At 46.5% G+C, this 15359-nt stretch overlaps 1 protein-coding gene across 3 annotated transcripts; it reads right to left on the bottom strand.

Moving 5' to 3' along the window:
• Nucleotides 1–6634: 6634 nt before the first annotated feature.
• Nucleotides 6635–14560, bottom strand: LOC306998191 (uncharacterized protein). Of its 3 annotated transcripts, none has more exons than XM_079612065.1 (7): nucleotides 14530–14560; nucleotides 12424–12629; nucleotides 11807–11972; nucleotides 10001–10633; nucleotides 8810–8877; nucleotides 7969–8012; nucleotides 6635–6835 (listed from the first exon to the last, which is right to left on the bottom strand). In XM_079612065.1, exons 1-7 carry the CDS (start codon nucleotides 14543–14545, stop codon nucleotides 6787–6789), a joined length of 1182 nt encoding a protein of 393 aa, XP_079468191.1. In that variant the 5' UTR covers nucleotides 14546–14560; the 3' UTR covers nucleotides 6635–6786. The 3 variants fall into 3 exon arrangements, with proteins under 3 accessions (XP_079468191.1, XP_079468190.1, XP_079468189.1); XM_079612064.1 differs by lacking the exon at nucleotides 14530–14560 and adding an exon at nucleotides 14052–14282; XM_079612063.1 differs by lacking the exon at nucleotides 14530–14560 and adding an exon at nucleotides 13713–13886.
• Between the last annotated feature and the right edge of the window lie 799 nt (nucleotides 14561–15359).

Here is a 15359-nt window from a genome sequence, read left to right on the forward strand (position 1 = left end):
CCCCCCCCTCCCCCCAGGCGCGTCCTCGCGCCGTAAAACATCCAAAGGGGTGGGAGGGTGGGCGCCCTGGAGGCTGATGAACAGGTGGCCGATCTGGAGCAGGAAGCCTCCAGGGCGGAGCAGGACGTGCAGGTGGCCAGGGCGGAGCAGGATGAGGGCGTGGCCATGGCGGAGCAGACGGACCCTCAGGCGTCCATGGTGGTGAGGACCCTTCGGGCGGCCACGGCGGAGACGACCCCTCGGGCGGCCACGGCGGCGAGGACCCTTCGGGCGGCCACGGCGGTGAGGACCCTTCGAGTGGCCACGGCGGAGACGACCCTTCGGGCGGCCATGGCGGTGAGGACCCTTCGGGCGGCCATGGCGGTGAGGACCCTTCGGGCGGCCATGGCGGTGAGGACCCTTCGGGCGGCCATGGCGGTGAGGACCCTTCGGGCGGCCATGGCGACCGTGTCGGCAGGGCCTCCACGATCCCCTCAGAGGACTTATTGCCCCCCCCCAAAATTTTCTTGGGGAGGTCAGCACTGGACTGGACCAGCGGCGAAGAGGGCTCTGAGCTGACCGGGGCCAGCGGCGAAGGCGGTCCTGGGCTGGACGGGACCAGCGGCGAAGGCACTGGGCTGAACGGGACCGGCGGCGAAGGCTCTGGGCTGGACGGGACCAGCGGCGAAGGCTCTGGGCTGGACGGGACCAGCGGCGAAGGCTCTGGGCTGGACGGGACCAGCGGCGAAGGCTCTGGGCTGGACGGGACCAGCGGCGAAGGCTCTGGGCTGGACGGGACCAGCGGCGAAGGCTCTGGGCTGGACGGGACCAGCGGTGCAGGAAGCTCTGGGCTGGACGGGACCAGCGGTGCAGGAAGCTCTGGGCTGGACGGGACCAGCGGTGCAGGAAGCTCTGGGCTGGACGGGACCAGCGGTGCAGGAAGCTCTGGGCTGGACGGGACCAGCGGTGCAGGAAGCTCTGGGCTGGACGGGACCAGCGGTACAGGAAGCTCTGGACTGGACGGAACCAGCGGTGCAGGAAGCTCAGGGCTGGACGGGACCAGCGGTGCAGGAAGCTCTGGGCTGGACGGGACCAGCGGCGAAGGCTCTGGGCTGGACGGAACCAGCGGTGCAGGAAGCTCTGGGCTGGACGGGACCAGCGGTGCAGGAAGCTCTGGGCTGGACGGGACCAGCGGTGCAGGAAGCTCTGGGCTGGACGGGACCAGCGGTACAGGAAGCTCTGGGCTGGACGGGACCAGCGGTGCAGGAAGCTCTGGGCTGGACGGGACCAGCGGTACAGGAAGCTCTGGACTGGACGGAACCAGCGGTGCAGGAAGCTCAGGGCTGGACGGGACCAGCGGTGCAGGAAGCTCTGGGCTGGACGGGACCAGCGGCGAAGGCTCTGGGCTGGACGGAACCAGCGGTGCAGGAAGCTCTGGGCTGGACGGGACCAGCGGTGCAGGAAGCTCTGGGCTGGACGGGACCAGCGGTGCAGGAAGCTCTGGGCTGGACGGGACCAGCGGTGCAGGAAGCTCTGTGCTGGGCAGCGATGAGGGCTCTGTGCTGGGCAGCGATGAGGGCTCTGTGCTGGGCAGCGATGAGGGCTCTGTGCTGGGCAGCGATGAGGGCTCTGTGCTGGGCAGCGATGAGGGCTCTGTGCTGGGCAGCGATGAGGGCTCTGTGCTGGGCAGCGATGAGGGCTCTGTGCTGGGCAGCGATGAGGGCTCTGTGCTGGGCAGCGATGAGGGCTCTGTGCTGGGCAGCGATGAGGGCTCTGTGCTGGGCAGCGATGAGGGCTCTGTGCTGGGCAGCGATGAGGGCTCTGTGCTGGGCAGCGATGAGGGCTCTGTGCTGGGCAGCGATGAGGGCTCTGTGCTGGGCAGCGATGAGGGCTCTGTGCTGGGCAGCGATGAGGGCTCTGTGCTGGGCAGCGATGAGGGCTCTGTGCTGGGCAGCGATGAGGGCTCTGTGCTGGGCAGCGATGAGGGCTCTGTGCTGGGCAGCGATGAGGGCTCTGTGCTGGGCAGCGATGAGGGCTCTGTGCTGGGCAGCGATGAGGGCTCTGTGCTGGGCAGCGATGAGGGCTCTGTGCTGGGCAGCGATGAGGGCTCTGTGCTGGGCAGCGATGAGGGCTCTGTGCTGGGCAGCGATGAGGGCTCTGTGCTGGGCAGCGATGAGGGCTCTGTGCTGGGCAGCGATGAGGGCTCTGTGCTGGGCAGCGATGAGGGCTCTGTGCTGGGCAGCGATGAGGGCTCTGTGCTGGGCAGCGATGAGGGCTCTGTGCTGGGCAGCGATGAGGGCTCTGTGCTGGGCAGCGATGAGGGCTCTGTGCTGGGCAGCGATGAGGGCTCTGTGCTGGGCAGCGATGAGGGCTCTGTGCTGGGCAGCGATGAGGGCTCTGTGCTGGGCAGCGATGAGGGCTCTGTGCTGGGCAGCGATGAGGGCTCTGTGCTGGGCAGCGATGAGGGCTCTGTGCTGGGCAGCGATGAGGGCTCTGTGCTGGGCAGCGATGAGGGCTCTGTGCTGGGCAGCGATGAGGGCTCTGTGCTGGGCAGCGATGAGGGCTCTGTGCTGGGCAGCGATGAGGGCTCTGTGCTGGGCAGCGATGAGGGCTCTGTGCTGGGCAGCGATGAGGGCTCTGTGCTGGGCAGCGATGAGGGCTCTGTGCTGGGCAGCGATGAGGGCTCTGTGCTGGGCAGCGATGAGGGCTCTGTGCTGGGCAGCGATGAGGGCTCTGTGCTGGGCAGCGATGAGGGCTCTGTGCTGGGCAGCGATGAGGGCTCTGTGCTGGGCAGCGATGAGGGCTCTGTGCTGGGCAGCGATGAGGGCTCTGTGCTGGGCAGCGATGAGGGCTCTGTGCTGGGCAGCGATGAGGGCTCTGTGCTGGGCAGCGATGAGGGCTCTGTGCTGGGCAGCGATGAGGGCTCTGTGCTGGGCAGCGATGAGGGCTCTGTGCTGGGCAGCGATGAGGGCTCTGTGCTGGGCAGCGATGAGGGCTCTGTGCTGGGCAGCGATGAGGGCTCTGTGCTGGGCAGCGATGAGGGCTCTGTGCTGGGCAGCGATGAGGGCTCTGTGCTGGGCAGCGATGAGGGCTCTGTGCTGGGCAGCGATGAGGGCTCTGTGCTGGGCAGCGATGAGGGCTCTGTGCTGGGCAGCGATGAGGGCTCTGTGCTGGGCAGCGATGAGGGCTCTGTGCTGGGCAGCGATGAGGGCTCTGTGCTGGGCAGCGATGAGGGCTCTGTGCTGGGCAGCGATGAGGGCTCTGTGCTGGGCAGCGATGAGGGCTCTGTGCTGGGCAGCGATGAGGGCTCTGTGCTGGGCAGCGATGAGGGCTCTGTGCTGGGCAGCGATGAGGGCTCTGTGCTGGGCAGCGATGAGGGCTCTGTGCTGGGCAGCGATGAGGGCTCTGTGCTGGGCAGCGATGAGGGCTCTGTGCTGGGCAGCGATGAGGGCTCTGTGCTGGGCAGCGATGAGGGCTCTGTGCTGGGCAGCGATGAGGGCTCTGTGCTGGGCAGCGATGAGGGCTCTGTGCTGGGCAGCGATGAGGGCTCTGTGCTGGGCAGCGATGAGGGCTCTGGCGCAGGATCAGCGGGCTCTGGCGCAGGATCAGCGGGCTCTGGCGCAGGATCAGCGGGCTCTGGCGCAGGATCAGCGGGCTCTGGCGCAGGATCAGCGGGCTCTGGCGCAGGATCAGCGGGCTCTGGCGCAGGATCAGCGGGCTCTGGCGCAGGATCAGCGGCCTCTGGCGCAGGATCAGCGGGCTCTGGCGCAGGAAGCTCTGGGCTGGACGGGACCAGCGGTGCAGGAAGCTCTGGGCTGGACGGGACCAGCGGTGCAGGAAGCTCTGGGCTGGACGGGACCAGCGGTGCAGGAAGCTCTGGGCTGGACGGGACCAGCGGTGCAGGAAGCTCTGGGCTGGACGGGACCAGCGGTGCAGGAAGCTCTGGGCTGGACGGGACCAGCGGTGCAGGAAGCTCTGGGCTGGACGGGACCAGCGGTGCAGGAAGCTCTGGGCTGGACGAGACCAGCGGTGCAGGAAGCTCTGGATCGGCTGGTGTTACCGTGAGGGAGGAACCACAAACCCAAAGAGCTCTGTCCATAAACTCAATAAACGGTCGATCTAAGTCCCTGCGCAGCAATATCTGGGCCAGTGGATCATCAAGTCCTCTCCAGAACCGTTGCTTAAGAAACTCTTCCTCCCAGTAAACATCCTGATGTAGATGCAGGTAAACATCCACAAACTCCTCCAATGAACTCCCATTCTGATCAAACAGAAATGCCTCCATAGCGTCCTCCATTACTTCAGTGGTCGGTCAATCTGTCACGGGTATGGTGCGGATGAAGACAGGCAGAGGCCCAAAGTTCCAATTCAAACTTTTACTATAATAAAACTCAAACAAAACTGGTACAGGCAAGGGTAACACTCTCCATACAACGTAACATAAACAAACAAACATTGACCGACAACAGAAGGGAGAAAGACAGGAACTTAAATACAGAGGATGACGAGGGTACAACAGGTGAAGACAATGAAGGGTGATTAACTGATTAACTAGACAGGTGATGAAAATGAACTAATGAAAATGACGACAGAGATGACGAAAAACACTGAATGAGAAAAAACAACCTAAAAGTCCATGGAAACAACAGAAAACAATTAACAATGTGACACTTACGTCATGCGGAAGTTAGTGTTTTTGCTCAAATAACTTAAATCAACCGCGATATTTACTTTAAGTTAACAGTAATCGTGCTATTTTGATAGGTGCCGTGTAATCACAGTTTGACTGTAATATATAGTTTAGGCTATATGTGAAGCTGATATATGTTTTTACAACTCTAATTGGTATTAACTAGGGTTTATAAACCAAAAAACTACATATATGGCGCTTATTTTATACAGCTGCATAGCGCGGCTGTAGGGAATTGTAGTTTTTAGTCTACATTACTGTTCTTCCTAGAATTGGAAGTTGTAAATACTGAAGTGAGAGCTTACTGTGGTATTTAAGGGGATGATACACACATGTGTGTATTCAGATTTTAAATATATAATTGTGAAATGGGTGAAAATATATTTGACCTATATGTGATTGCGCCCCCTGTTATTGACCACACTGACATGTTAGATGAGGTCAAGAGCTTTCCATAACAGTTGGTCCCATGTCTGTATCTATTTTTTTTGCTTAATTATAGAACTTAATATATGCACCGAGGTCAGGGTTCAAATGTCAATATACCAAAGCAGGACCCATGAAGAATCTTTTTACTGACATATGTTACTCTCCAGGGCGTGACCTTTCCAACTATGTACTTGGTTTGGCTCTAATCCAAAGTTTTAATTTTGGCATTCTAGGTCCATATGATATCTAGGACCACGCTTCAAAGAGCACTTTGAAGATACAAAGAAGCGTTTTGCTTGTTTTTTGTTTGTTTGTTTGTTTTTATCTTTTTATGTGAGCAAAATGAGTCAGCTTCATTTAATAAAAATAATTATAATAATAAATAATTATATGGAATTACTACAGGCCTGAAAAGATTGGTTTAAGGGCCAACCCATTCACCTTAGCAGTTTGTTGGCTTATATAGGCTATTATTTACAATACCCCAGATATTTTATTTATTTATAACTTTAAGATTCCTTTTTGGCATGCTGCTTCTGCAGTCTATCTAATCTACAGTACTTCTAGAGGCCCTATGCTTATAGCTGCCTATTCCCATCGACCTGCTGCACACAGACCCTGCTCTGCATGTGATGCATTGACATACTGTGTGCCAGCTTGCTCTCAAAGATGAGGCTTATGATCCATTACCTCAATGTTGCCAAAAGAGGTTGACCATATAATGTTGTAAAGCAAATATACCTGACCTTCAATCATCCAATCTGAGTCAGTTTGAAGTAGGTTGACAATGGATCTCTCCGAAGAGCTGGAGGTACAAAATCGTTGATGCAGGATCATTGGCATTCCGTCTTCTTCTCAATTTCTAGTTCACCAGCGAGACACCTAGTTGCTCCAGAGACACGTGCAACCTCTGGTATATTGTAAGGCGATTGTGTGCCAATTGTAAGGCACAATGCATAAAAGCGTCAGCTAAATTACTAATTATTATATTAATTGTTATATTATACTCTGACAGTCACAAGCTGATGGGTACCTCCTTTGAGTCTGGTAACTACTCAAGGTTTCTTCATGTCAAATAGGGAGTTTTTCCCTGGCCCTATTGTCTACCAAGTTGTTATACAGGGTTCAGGTTCTGTAAAGTGCTTTGTGAAAAATAGTTTAAACACTATTTAAGTAAAATTGAATTGAATGTCTCTAATGTGTCTAATGAGACCCCATCAGATAGGGTAAACTGAAATGTCAGTTTTCTTCTTACAGTGCAATGTAAACATTAACAAATACATTTATGAACAGCCATTTACCTGCATGTATGTGCATAACGATAAGGTGGCGAAAATCAACAAATTAACAAAACTGAACACAGAAACTCTAGAATGCGGTAGATGTAACATGTTTTCTAAAACTTATTTCAGGGTGTTTGTAGACTGTTTTCAAACTGGCAGTGAAGGCATATGTTGCTTATAAAAGCACAGGCAGTATTTTATCATGATTGTCATTTTTATCAAAATTGATAATGCATAAACAGCACACGTCGACTCATGAAAAAACAACAACTTTATTTAAAAAGTGAACATCAATGAAATGATCAAGAAACAATTTATAAATGACAGCATGCTCTATTATAAGTAGAAACTGTGCCAAAACTGTCAGAGCCACCAGTTTCTGCATGTGCTGCTGTTGCCATGGAGTCATGCATATTGTTGTGCTGGCTCCCAGGTGTCATTCCACACTTTGCCACTGTCCAGGAATGAAAGGAAGAACACACACAATAAAAGTTAAAAGAATAACCTCAGCTATGACATGTGAAACATGCCCTCTTGTCTTCCTATGTCATACTACACATGTACAGAATTATTTATATCTTAAAAACAACAAAAATCTTTGTCTTAAAGGAGAACTCCGGTCAATTTTAACATTGAACTCAATTTTTAGTAAATTTGGAGTGCTGTCAATACAGAGAACAACGACAAAAATCGGTGTTGCCTACACCGTGTTATCCTCTTTTTAAAATTTGCACCCTGTTGACTTCAATGGGGCAAGTTTTAAACCTGCTTTTATTTCTCTTATCATCCTTGATGTGTCATTACAAGTGCCCAGCCATGTTGAGTGATTCCTTCAGAGTGAACACGAGTGAATCTGACTGCATTAGATGTGAAAGATATTAATAAAAATAATGTTAATTCAACAAGCGCACATACCTGTATTTACTTCCTGTTTTCGGTCGAAGTCCACGTGCGTTATCATAGGTAACTAAGCAACAGTGGAGACTCAGATTCGGAAGAAATATCCATCAGAGCTGATATTCTCATAACACCACAGCACCGTCTTCGGCTGACAGCTGTCAGTCTGAGTCTCCACTGTTGCTTAGTTTTCTATGATCACGCGTGTGAACTCGACAGTCGACTACTGTGGACTTTCGACCGAAAACAGGAAGTAAATACAGGTATGTGCGCTTGTTGAATTAACATCATTTTTATTCATATCTTTCACATCTAATGCAGTCAGATTCACCGTGTTCACTCTGAAGGAATCACTCAACATGGCTGGGCACTTGTAATGACACATTAAGGATGTTAAGAGGATAAAAGCAGGTTTAAAATTTGCCCCATTCAAGTCAATAGCGTGCAAATTTTAAAAAGAGGATAACACAGTGTAGGCAACACCGATTTTTGTCGTTGTTCTCTGTATTGACAGCACTCCAAATTTACTAAAAATTGAGCTCAATGTTAAAATTGACCAGAGTTCTCCTTTAACATGATTGTCCAAATAACCTCATTCAAAATATGGCGGTTACTACTGTATTGTCAATGTATAAACCTGGTTTCAGTCCATAACACCACTTTATTTCATCTAGGAGGGTTAGGACCTACCATAATGAGCAAGGTGTCCACATTACTTTGACTTCTTCTTTTCCCTGAAACCCAAGACATATAGACAGAAGTTACAGTTAGTTAAGAAAGCAGCAAGAGTTGCATTTAGAGCTTTTGTGAGACGATTTATGAAAAAGCACATTTCTACTATGTCACTCTGTTATAAAGTTAATCCTTTTCCATAATACTATCAAATTATGCGTTACAATATACAGCCAGGTTTTAGAGTATATTGTGACTATAAATCTGTGTCCATTTTGTGGAGAATCACCTTTCTCTCTATATCTCCATAGTCCATTAATCCCACACCCTCCATAGCTGCATTCACAAACTAAGATGTCCGGACATTAACAGAGTAAACACAACCCTGTGAATCATTCGGTTCGGACTTATCATCCTGCCGACTCCCTGGTACAAATCATGTGTAATGTCTCATTAAGGCCATGTGCAAATAGGATTCACAGTGAGTGGGGGCATTCTGGTTTTGATGCATGCTGCCTGAACCCGTTTGCTTTGCGAATAGCTTACTCTCATTTCAGGCAGGATCACGCTAATCTTGAAGCCAGCATACACGAGTATATTTACAATTGAGTAATTTAATTCATCACTTCTGAATCTTAAAAAAAAAACATATAACTTGCCGTTAGACTAAGGGTAACTCTAGGCTTGGAGTCCCTCTTACGAGGTCACGCCCAGCCTAGTGGAAGGGAGGGGGAGTATTCTGGATGTTTTGGCTTCATTCATGTACAGTGGTGTGGAAGTGGAGTCATAATGTCTCCTGCCATGGCTTTTGCCGGCACAAAGGCAAAAGACCAAGAGGAACAAAGGGAAAATTACTCACATTTATAACTCTTCTGTCCACGATGCCTTGGTATGGGAAGATTTTCTGGGCACGATGTTTTCTGCATTCTGAAAAATTACAAATGAAAAATGATATGTGGTTTGTAGTAGACTGCATTAGTTTTGGGTCAGTGTTCCTACCCAGATATCTAAAGTTTAGCAAGATATACAAGGTAGATTTATTTGTAACATTACAACAGGTTGTAAAGTGAAATTTAGTTTGTAACTCCCTTCTGCTACATAGCAGTCAATATACAGTACAATAATACAAAAACACTAATTAAAATGTTAAACTGAAATAAACTATAGTTAATTGTGCAGTGCTGAGGATGAATTTGAGGTTAAAGTTTTTTTTTATATCGGTCGATCAATGGATTTTGGTCAACACCCTACTGGTTGTGTGGCACTTCTGGTCCACCATCATTTCTAGTCAAACTGGGCATTAAAAGGGGAAACTTTGGTTAATTTCAACCTGGGCTCTATTTATGTAATTAACACATATTTAAGCATGATTGATGTTGTCATCAACGGAACCTCCCCCCCCAAACTAACTTAGCCTGGATGCCAGCCGAACTTTGACGGTGGGGAAGTTCGGTCTGGACTTGATCCGTTGAGAAGCAAGTATGCCTGAACTGGTTGAATTCGTTTACAACAAAGAATTGCTGCCGCTGGAGAACTGAGAAGATGTAGACAGCACATTTATTTTAACAGGAACAGAGAACCGCGATCAAGGCATTTGTCGATCGGAAAGATGTTTTTGCCGTCCTTCCTACGTATTTGGCAAGCGTTTAATTTATCAGCTGGTCCCGATGGTTTATAAGAAGATGGGGTGCAATGAAAACCCTGTGGTCATTGTTGTTTCTCCAACAATGGTCGCACTCATGGAGGACCAAATGAAAGAAGCAACCAAAATGGGCATCACGGCGATGCAACTCGCCGTGCATGACGAGGTGGACCTACATGCTGATTGGTTGTAGGTCTATCCAATTGAGTGCAGAGTTGTAACACGCCCCATAATCACAGCCCAATGGAGCAGTATCAGACACATATTCTGTCTAGAATCTGAGTATGACAACGTCAGGCTACTAAATCTAAGGGTTTCTCCGCCAAATCTCGATTTGACCACTCACAACAAGAAACAACTCAGGTTACCCCGTTACATTTGCACATTAACAGTCTTTTGATTATTTACCTTTTATTTTACGTTTTGGGGGTCTTGTGGCACCTTCTCCTGGAAGGCCAGAAGTAGGCTGCAAGAAGGACGAAGAGAGGAAGAGAGCAGGAGGGTGAGAGAGGGGAGAAGAGAGAGCAGGAGGGTGAGAGGAGACAGAAGAGAGAGCAGGAGGGTGAGAGGAGACAGAAGAGAGAGCAGGAGGGTGAGAGGAGACAGAAGAGAGAGCAGGAGGGTGAGAGGAGACAGAAGAGAGAGCAGGAGGGTGAGAGGAGACAGAAGAGAGAGCAGGAGGGTGAGAGGAGACAGAAGAGAGAGCAGGAGGGTGAGAGGAGACAGAAGAGAGAGCAGGAGGGTGAGAGAGGGGAGAAGAGAGAGCAGGAGGGTGAGAGGAGACAGAAGAGAGAGCAGGAGGGTGAGAGAGGGGAGAAGAGAGAGCAGGAGGGTGAGAGAGGGGAGAAGAGAGAGCAGGAGGGTGAGAGAGGGGAGAAGAGAGAGCAGGAGGGTGAGAGAGGGGAGACACAGGGACAAGATGAAGCACATATTCTTCAGCCACTGGAGCTACTCCAGCTGCTGAGTCCTCCTGCACTGGTGGAACTGGTCCAGAGGCTGCTGTCCCCGTCGTAGCTGAAGCTGGTTGATGAGCACATAATTCTGCAAATTTTGAATATTAAATGCGATTAAGTGAAACTGGGTGGAATATAAATATACACAGTATACATATTAAATAAGACATGTTTTTGCAGCTTACATAGCAGCAACGATTACAAGTTGTAATGTAATACATAGTATTGTCGTTATTCAGGTTTTTCCTGTGTGTTTTAAAGTGCTTTAAGTGTCTCTTTGTCCTGGCCCCTGTAACGAATTAACTATGAAATATTAATAATAAATAATAACTTGTTATAATTAGTAAAGTTAATATTACAATCAACCCACCTGTTCGTCCTGTGAACACTCAGTGCTAATTGTTTATTAATTCTAAGAAATATTCATTTCCGGGGAAGGGAAATGTCTTTCTTACTGTATTGTACAACTAAGAGCCTGTAGTCAAAATCTAAATCGTAAAATAAACCTTGTTGCTGGCAGAGAATCAGAACCAAACATGTATTGTGCACAAGTTTTATTAACTAAATCACAAACATAACTAATCTACACACACACACACACACACACACACACACACACACACACACACACATTTATTTTTTTAAAGGAAGAAAAAAATAAATACTACTTCAGCACGTGAGGACTGATCACACGACCCCCCGAACTGGTGTCCTGTGCACTACCAACTGACCTAATATCACAGACGGCAAATGTCAGAATATAAATGGTCAATTGACCATGTCCTGGCCCACCATCTAATGACTTGAAAAAAATTTGGCCCGATGCCAGACTTATTTGCCGACCCCTGCCCTAAAGGGACTTTATTAGGATGGACAGGTTGTCTAATATGTGGTTTTGAAAGAGTGCAATAGTTTTCTTTTTGTTTTAATGAATAAAGGCATAGGGACAATCAAAGAATGACAGGAACAGGGGATGACAAGCTGCAAAGGGCATTGGCTTAAGTCAAACCTGGGAAACTGCGGTAACCTTAGTACATGATGCTCGTGCTCTATCAGGTGAGCTACAGGGGCACTATGATATGTTGATAACTTTTTACTAAGGCACTTGAATGTATGTAGATATGAATAGTAATAAATACTATACTACTAAATAGAGTCTAAATACTTTATATGGGGGAAATTAAAGTATATCAAAATACAGTATTTCAGTACTTTTCATAAATACAGTATATATTTTCATGTTAAACTAAGGACAACTTACTTCTCAGCAGATGCTCATACAGCTTGCTCATCTTCATGATGATATCTTGAGCAGCCCCTTCTGCTGGCTCAAGAAAGTGGATCATATCTCCAATCATCTGGCCATTGCGGTCTTGATGGCCCAGAAAAAGGATGGCCTTGTAACCCAGTGCGTTGAGTTTCAAAACCTGCAAGAACAACAATGAAGACAAATATTTGTATCCTCTGGTTTGACAAATTAGTATTACAGAAGATTATGGTACAGTGTAGGTGAGTACAGGCCAGTTTAAACAGCACCAACTCAAGAGCTGCAACTTTGTTAAGGAATCGTGGTTCATTGCAGCTCTGATGATGGCAAAGAAGTGGGCATATTCACTTGTGTGAAAGCAAAAATGGTTGTATAGATCACAGTTTGCAAAAGTTTCCTCTGACAGGTCAATGTAGCCTGTATAAGTGTGGATGCTTTCAGCTTTAGAAGCTAAAATTGTCCTAAACCCCAACTATATTTGTCCTGCCCTTCTGGCAACCAAAACACAAACCTTCTAACTCTTAATGATATTAAATGCATTTACAACTGTGATGATTATTTAATTATCTGGTAGGCCTACCTCTTGTTAAATCAGAATTATGAAAACTTACCGACAGCTGGGCAGAATTTACAATTTTGCTAAAATTTCGGTTCTTTTTAACTGACGAGGCCCAGTTGCTGTTCTTAACTTTTTGGTGTTTTTTTATTAGATCCAGATTGATTTGGAGGCAGCATAGGCAGGCAACGCAGGTCTTTCTGTTCAGCCTGTTAGAAGTCTGGCAGGAAGGGCATGGTCTGGTTTTCGGATTTGTCATTTCTGCAAATGAAAATGAATCATGTCAGGATTATCAATTTCGTATTAAAATTATGCAATACTTGTTAACAACAGCACATGTTATTATTAAATAATAGCTAGCAACACTAAGTGACATCTGCAGCTGATGTTCATTTATTCATAAGACTCAGTAAGAGTAGATTTAAATGCAAAGAAGATACAGTTTGAACAGTATAATAAGATGAGAATAACCTTATATAAAACACGTTTAAATAAACTGAGAAGCCTGATCATTAATTTGACATTTATCTGTGGCAGGAATTGGAAATATCATTACTTAGAGTAGTTGTTCATTAATTAATACATTTCTTAAGCCACCCTGCTCCCTAGAGAAAATATAGTATCTGAGCTAATGTTAAGTCTTTTAACAACTGCACTTGTGTTATTACAGTCATGCAATATTTTGAGATTTTCTCCTTAGTGCAACAAATATCAAACACCTCACACTTTTTTGACAGTAAACTATTTACTTTTACTCCCTTACTCTTCCAGCACTTCACCAACTGCTAACATCTCAACATATTAGGAAATCTACTTTTAAAGCAAATTACACATCACAGTGCTGGAATTGACTACAATAGACAAAGACAGAATTAAATCCCCAGAAGCTAATATCAAATTCAATTCACTGTAGAAAATTAAAGTATAGCACCACAGGATAGTGGGACAGGAGTAAGTAATTAACCAACAGGCTACTGGAATGCGAGTGGCAAGAGAAATGTTAGCCCTGGTATCCTCAATCACATCCAATTAGTCCTGGCTTTTGAAAGTTTATTTAGTGTAAATCTTAATATTCCTTTAAGTGAACATGATCTTTAGAAAACAGATAGAAGATGACTAGCTGACTATTGCCATCAAACTTAATTTCAAAATCTACTAAGAAAGCTAATTCAGGCTAGCTGGCTATGCAAGTGTTTTTTGCACCAAAATATGTTGCAAAAGAAAAATATGTTGCAGCGGTATTAGTTCTCTCTGGGTAAACAGACGGCTTTCTGAAAATATTTCATGTTTGATAAACATTTTTAACGACATACAAATCATCTGGAGAGTTTATAACTAACTTACTTATCACTTCAGAGTTAATCCGTGCGCTCCGATCGGTTCTGATCACGCGGGAAACGTGTGGCACCCTGGCTACATTTGACCAGTGCAACGGCATAAAGCCTACGTGATCGATAATAATAACTGTTATATTTATCCTATTGCATTGTTGAATTATTAAGCACACTTTCGTGTTATTAAGTTATAAAATGTTGAGGATATTAAAACAAAATACATTAAAACATTTAATTACATTAAAATAAAAAAGTGTGAACAAATTCCTTTATTTCTCTGCATCAAAGGGTAAAAAAATAAAATAATAATGTCCATAACATGATCATAATGTTTTGTAGAATTATCAACCTTTTTTATTAAGGATATCATTATCCATCATCCGGGTTTATATTGGATAGTTGGTCACTGACGAAGTTGCCCTGGGCGTCCAATAGTAGCGCGGATGGGTTTACATTGGAGTTAGTGGAAAGCTCTGTGCGTTTCCTATAGACGCTGAAGGGTGCCATGTGCGTTGGAAGTAGACGCCGACGGACGTGACAAAAGCGTAAGGATATAACGCCCTGGGAATGAGAACGGGTTGGATATCCCGTAGTGATTTGGGATAGAATGTGAGAAAGATGTCTGCTGGATCATTTGATGTGATGATGGGATTGGTTGGCTTGGGTTGATGACGCTTAGCCTGTATTGTTTTTTTGGTATCTGCCTTAAATTTCTTGAACTTCCGCTCTTTGTTTTTCATTTTCTTAAGCATGGGACCAGGGGTTGTTGGACTATTTTCCTTTTCCTCAACAGCATTGATGATGGTTGGCTCTGTAGATGCACTCACTAAGGCCGCAGGGCATTCAAGTACATCTGCCATGTCAAGGAGGGGTAGCTGAAAAGCATTATCAGAGATTAAGCCCTCTCCTTTCAGCAACCTTGATGGTAGGCGCTTGTAATCGCATGCCACGTCATCATCAGATCCATCGCTGTCACAATCTGTGTCATGAGCTTTCTTCTCAGACTCTGGCACAACTGTTACATTACAAAAATTTCCAGATGGATTATCTGTATCAAGAAAATCCAAAAGCTCTGCCAAGGTATACCTGAAAGAAAATTACGGATTTTTTTAGGTCCATTGTATTAAAGGGAACCTATTATGACATTTAAAATGTTCCTAATGTTGTTTAGGGAGTCCCCAACAACAGTTTTACGTGCATGCAATGTCAAAAAACACTTTTGTTTTCGTATAATATGCATTTATTTTTACCTGATTTGCTCACCGACTCCCAAATGATTCGTTCAACGACTCATTTTTCCAAACCCCTCCTTTGCGCGACGCTAATCTGCGATTGGTCAGATGACCCAGCAGTGTTTACAGAGATAATACTTATTGTTTAACACGGAGTACAATGATGCTTTTATCAATTAAATCGTGTTATAATAATGATTATAGTCCACTGCTTTGTAGTTTGTAGTAAAAAACTAAAAATAAGATAAAGAATTTAATGTTATGTTAGCGAGCATAGCCCAGAGTTCATATTGTAAAAGTACAATCAGTCTTTGTCAGCCCGATGCATAAACATAACGTTTTTACAACAAAAAAAATGCAGTTACGTTACTACGAGGTATTATTCTATTCTTTAAGACAACTCCGAAAACAACGACAAACACTTC

The sequence above is a fragment of the Phoxinus phoxinus genome (assembly GCF_949152265.1).
Source record: "Phoxinus phoxinus genome assembly, chromosome: 5".
NCBI lineage: Eukaryota > Metazoa > Chordata > Actinopteri > Cypriniformes > Leuciscidae > Phoxinus > Phoxinus phoxinus.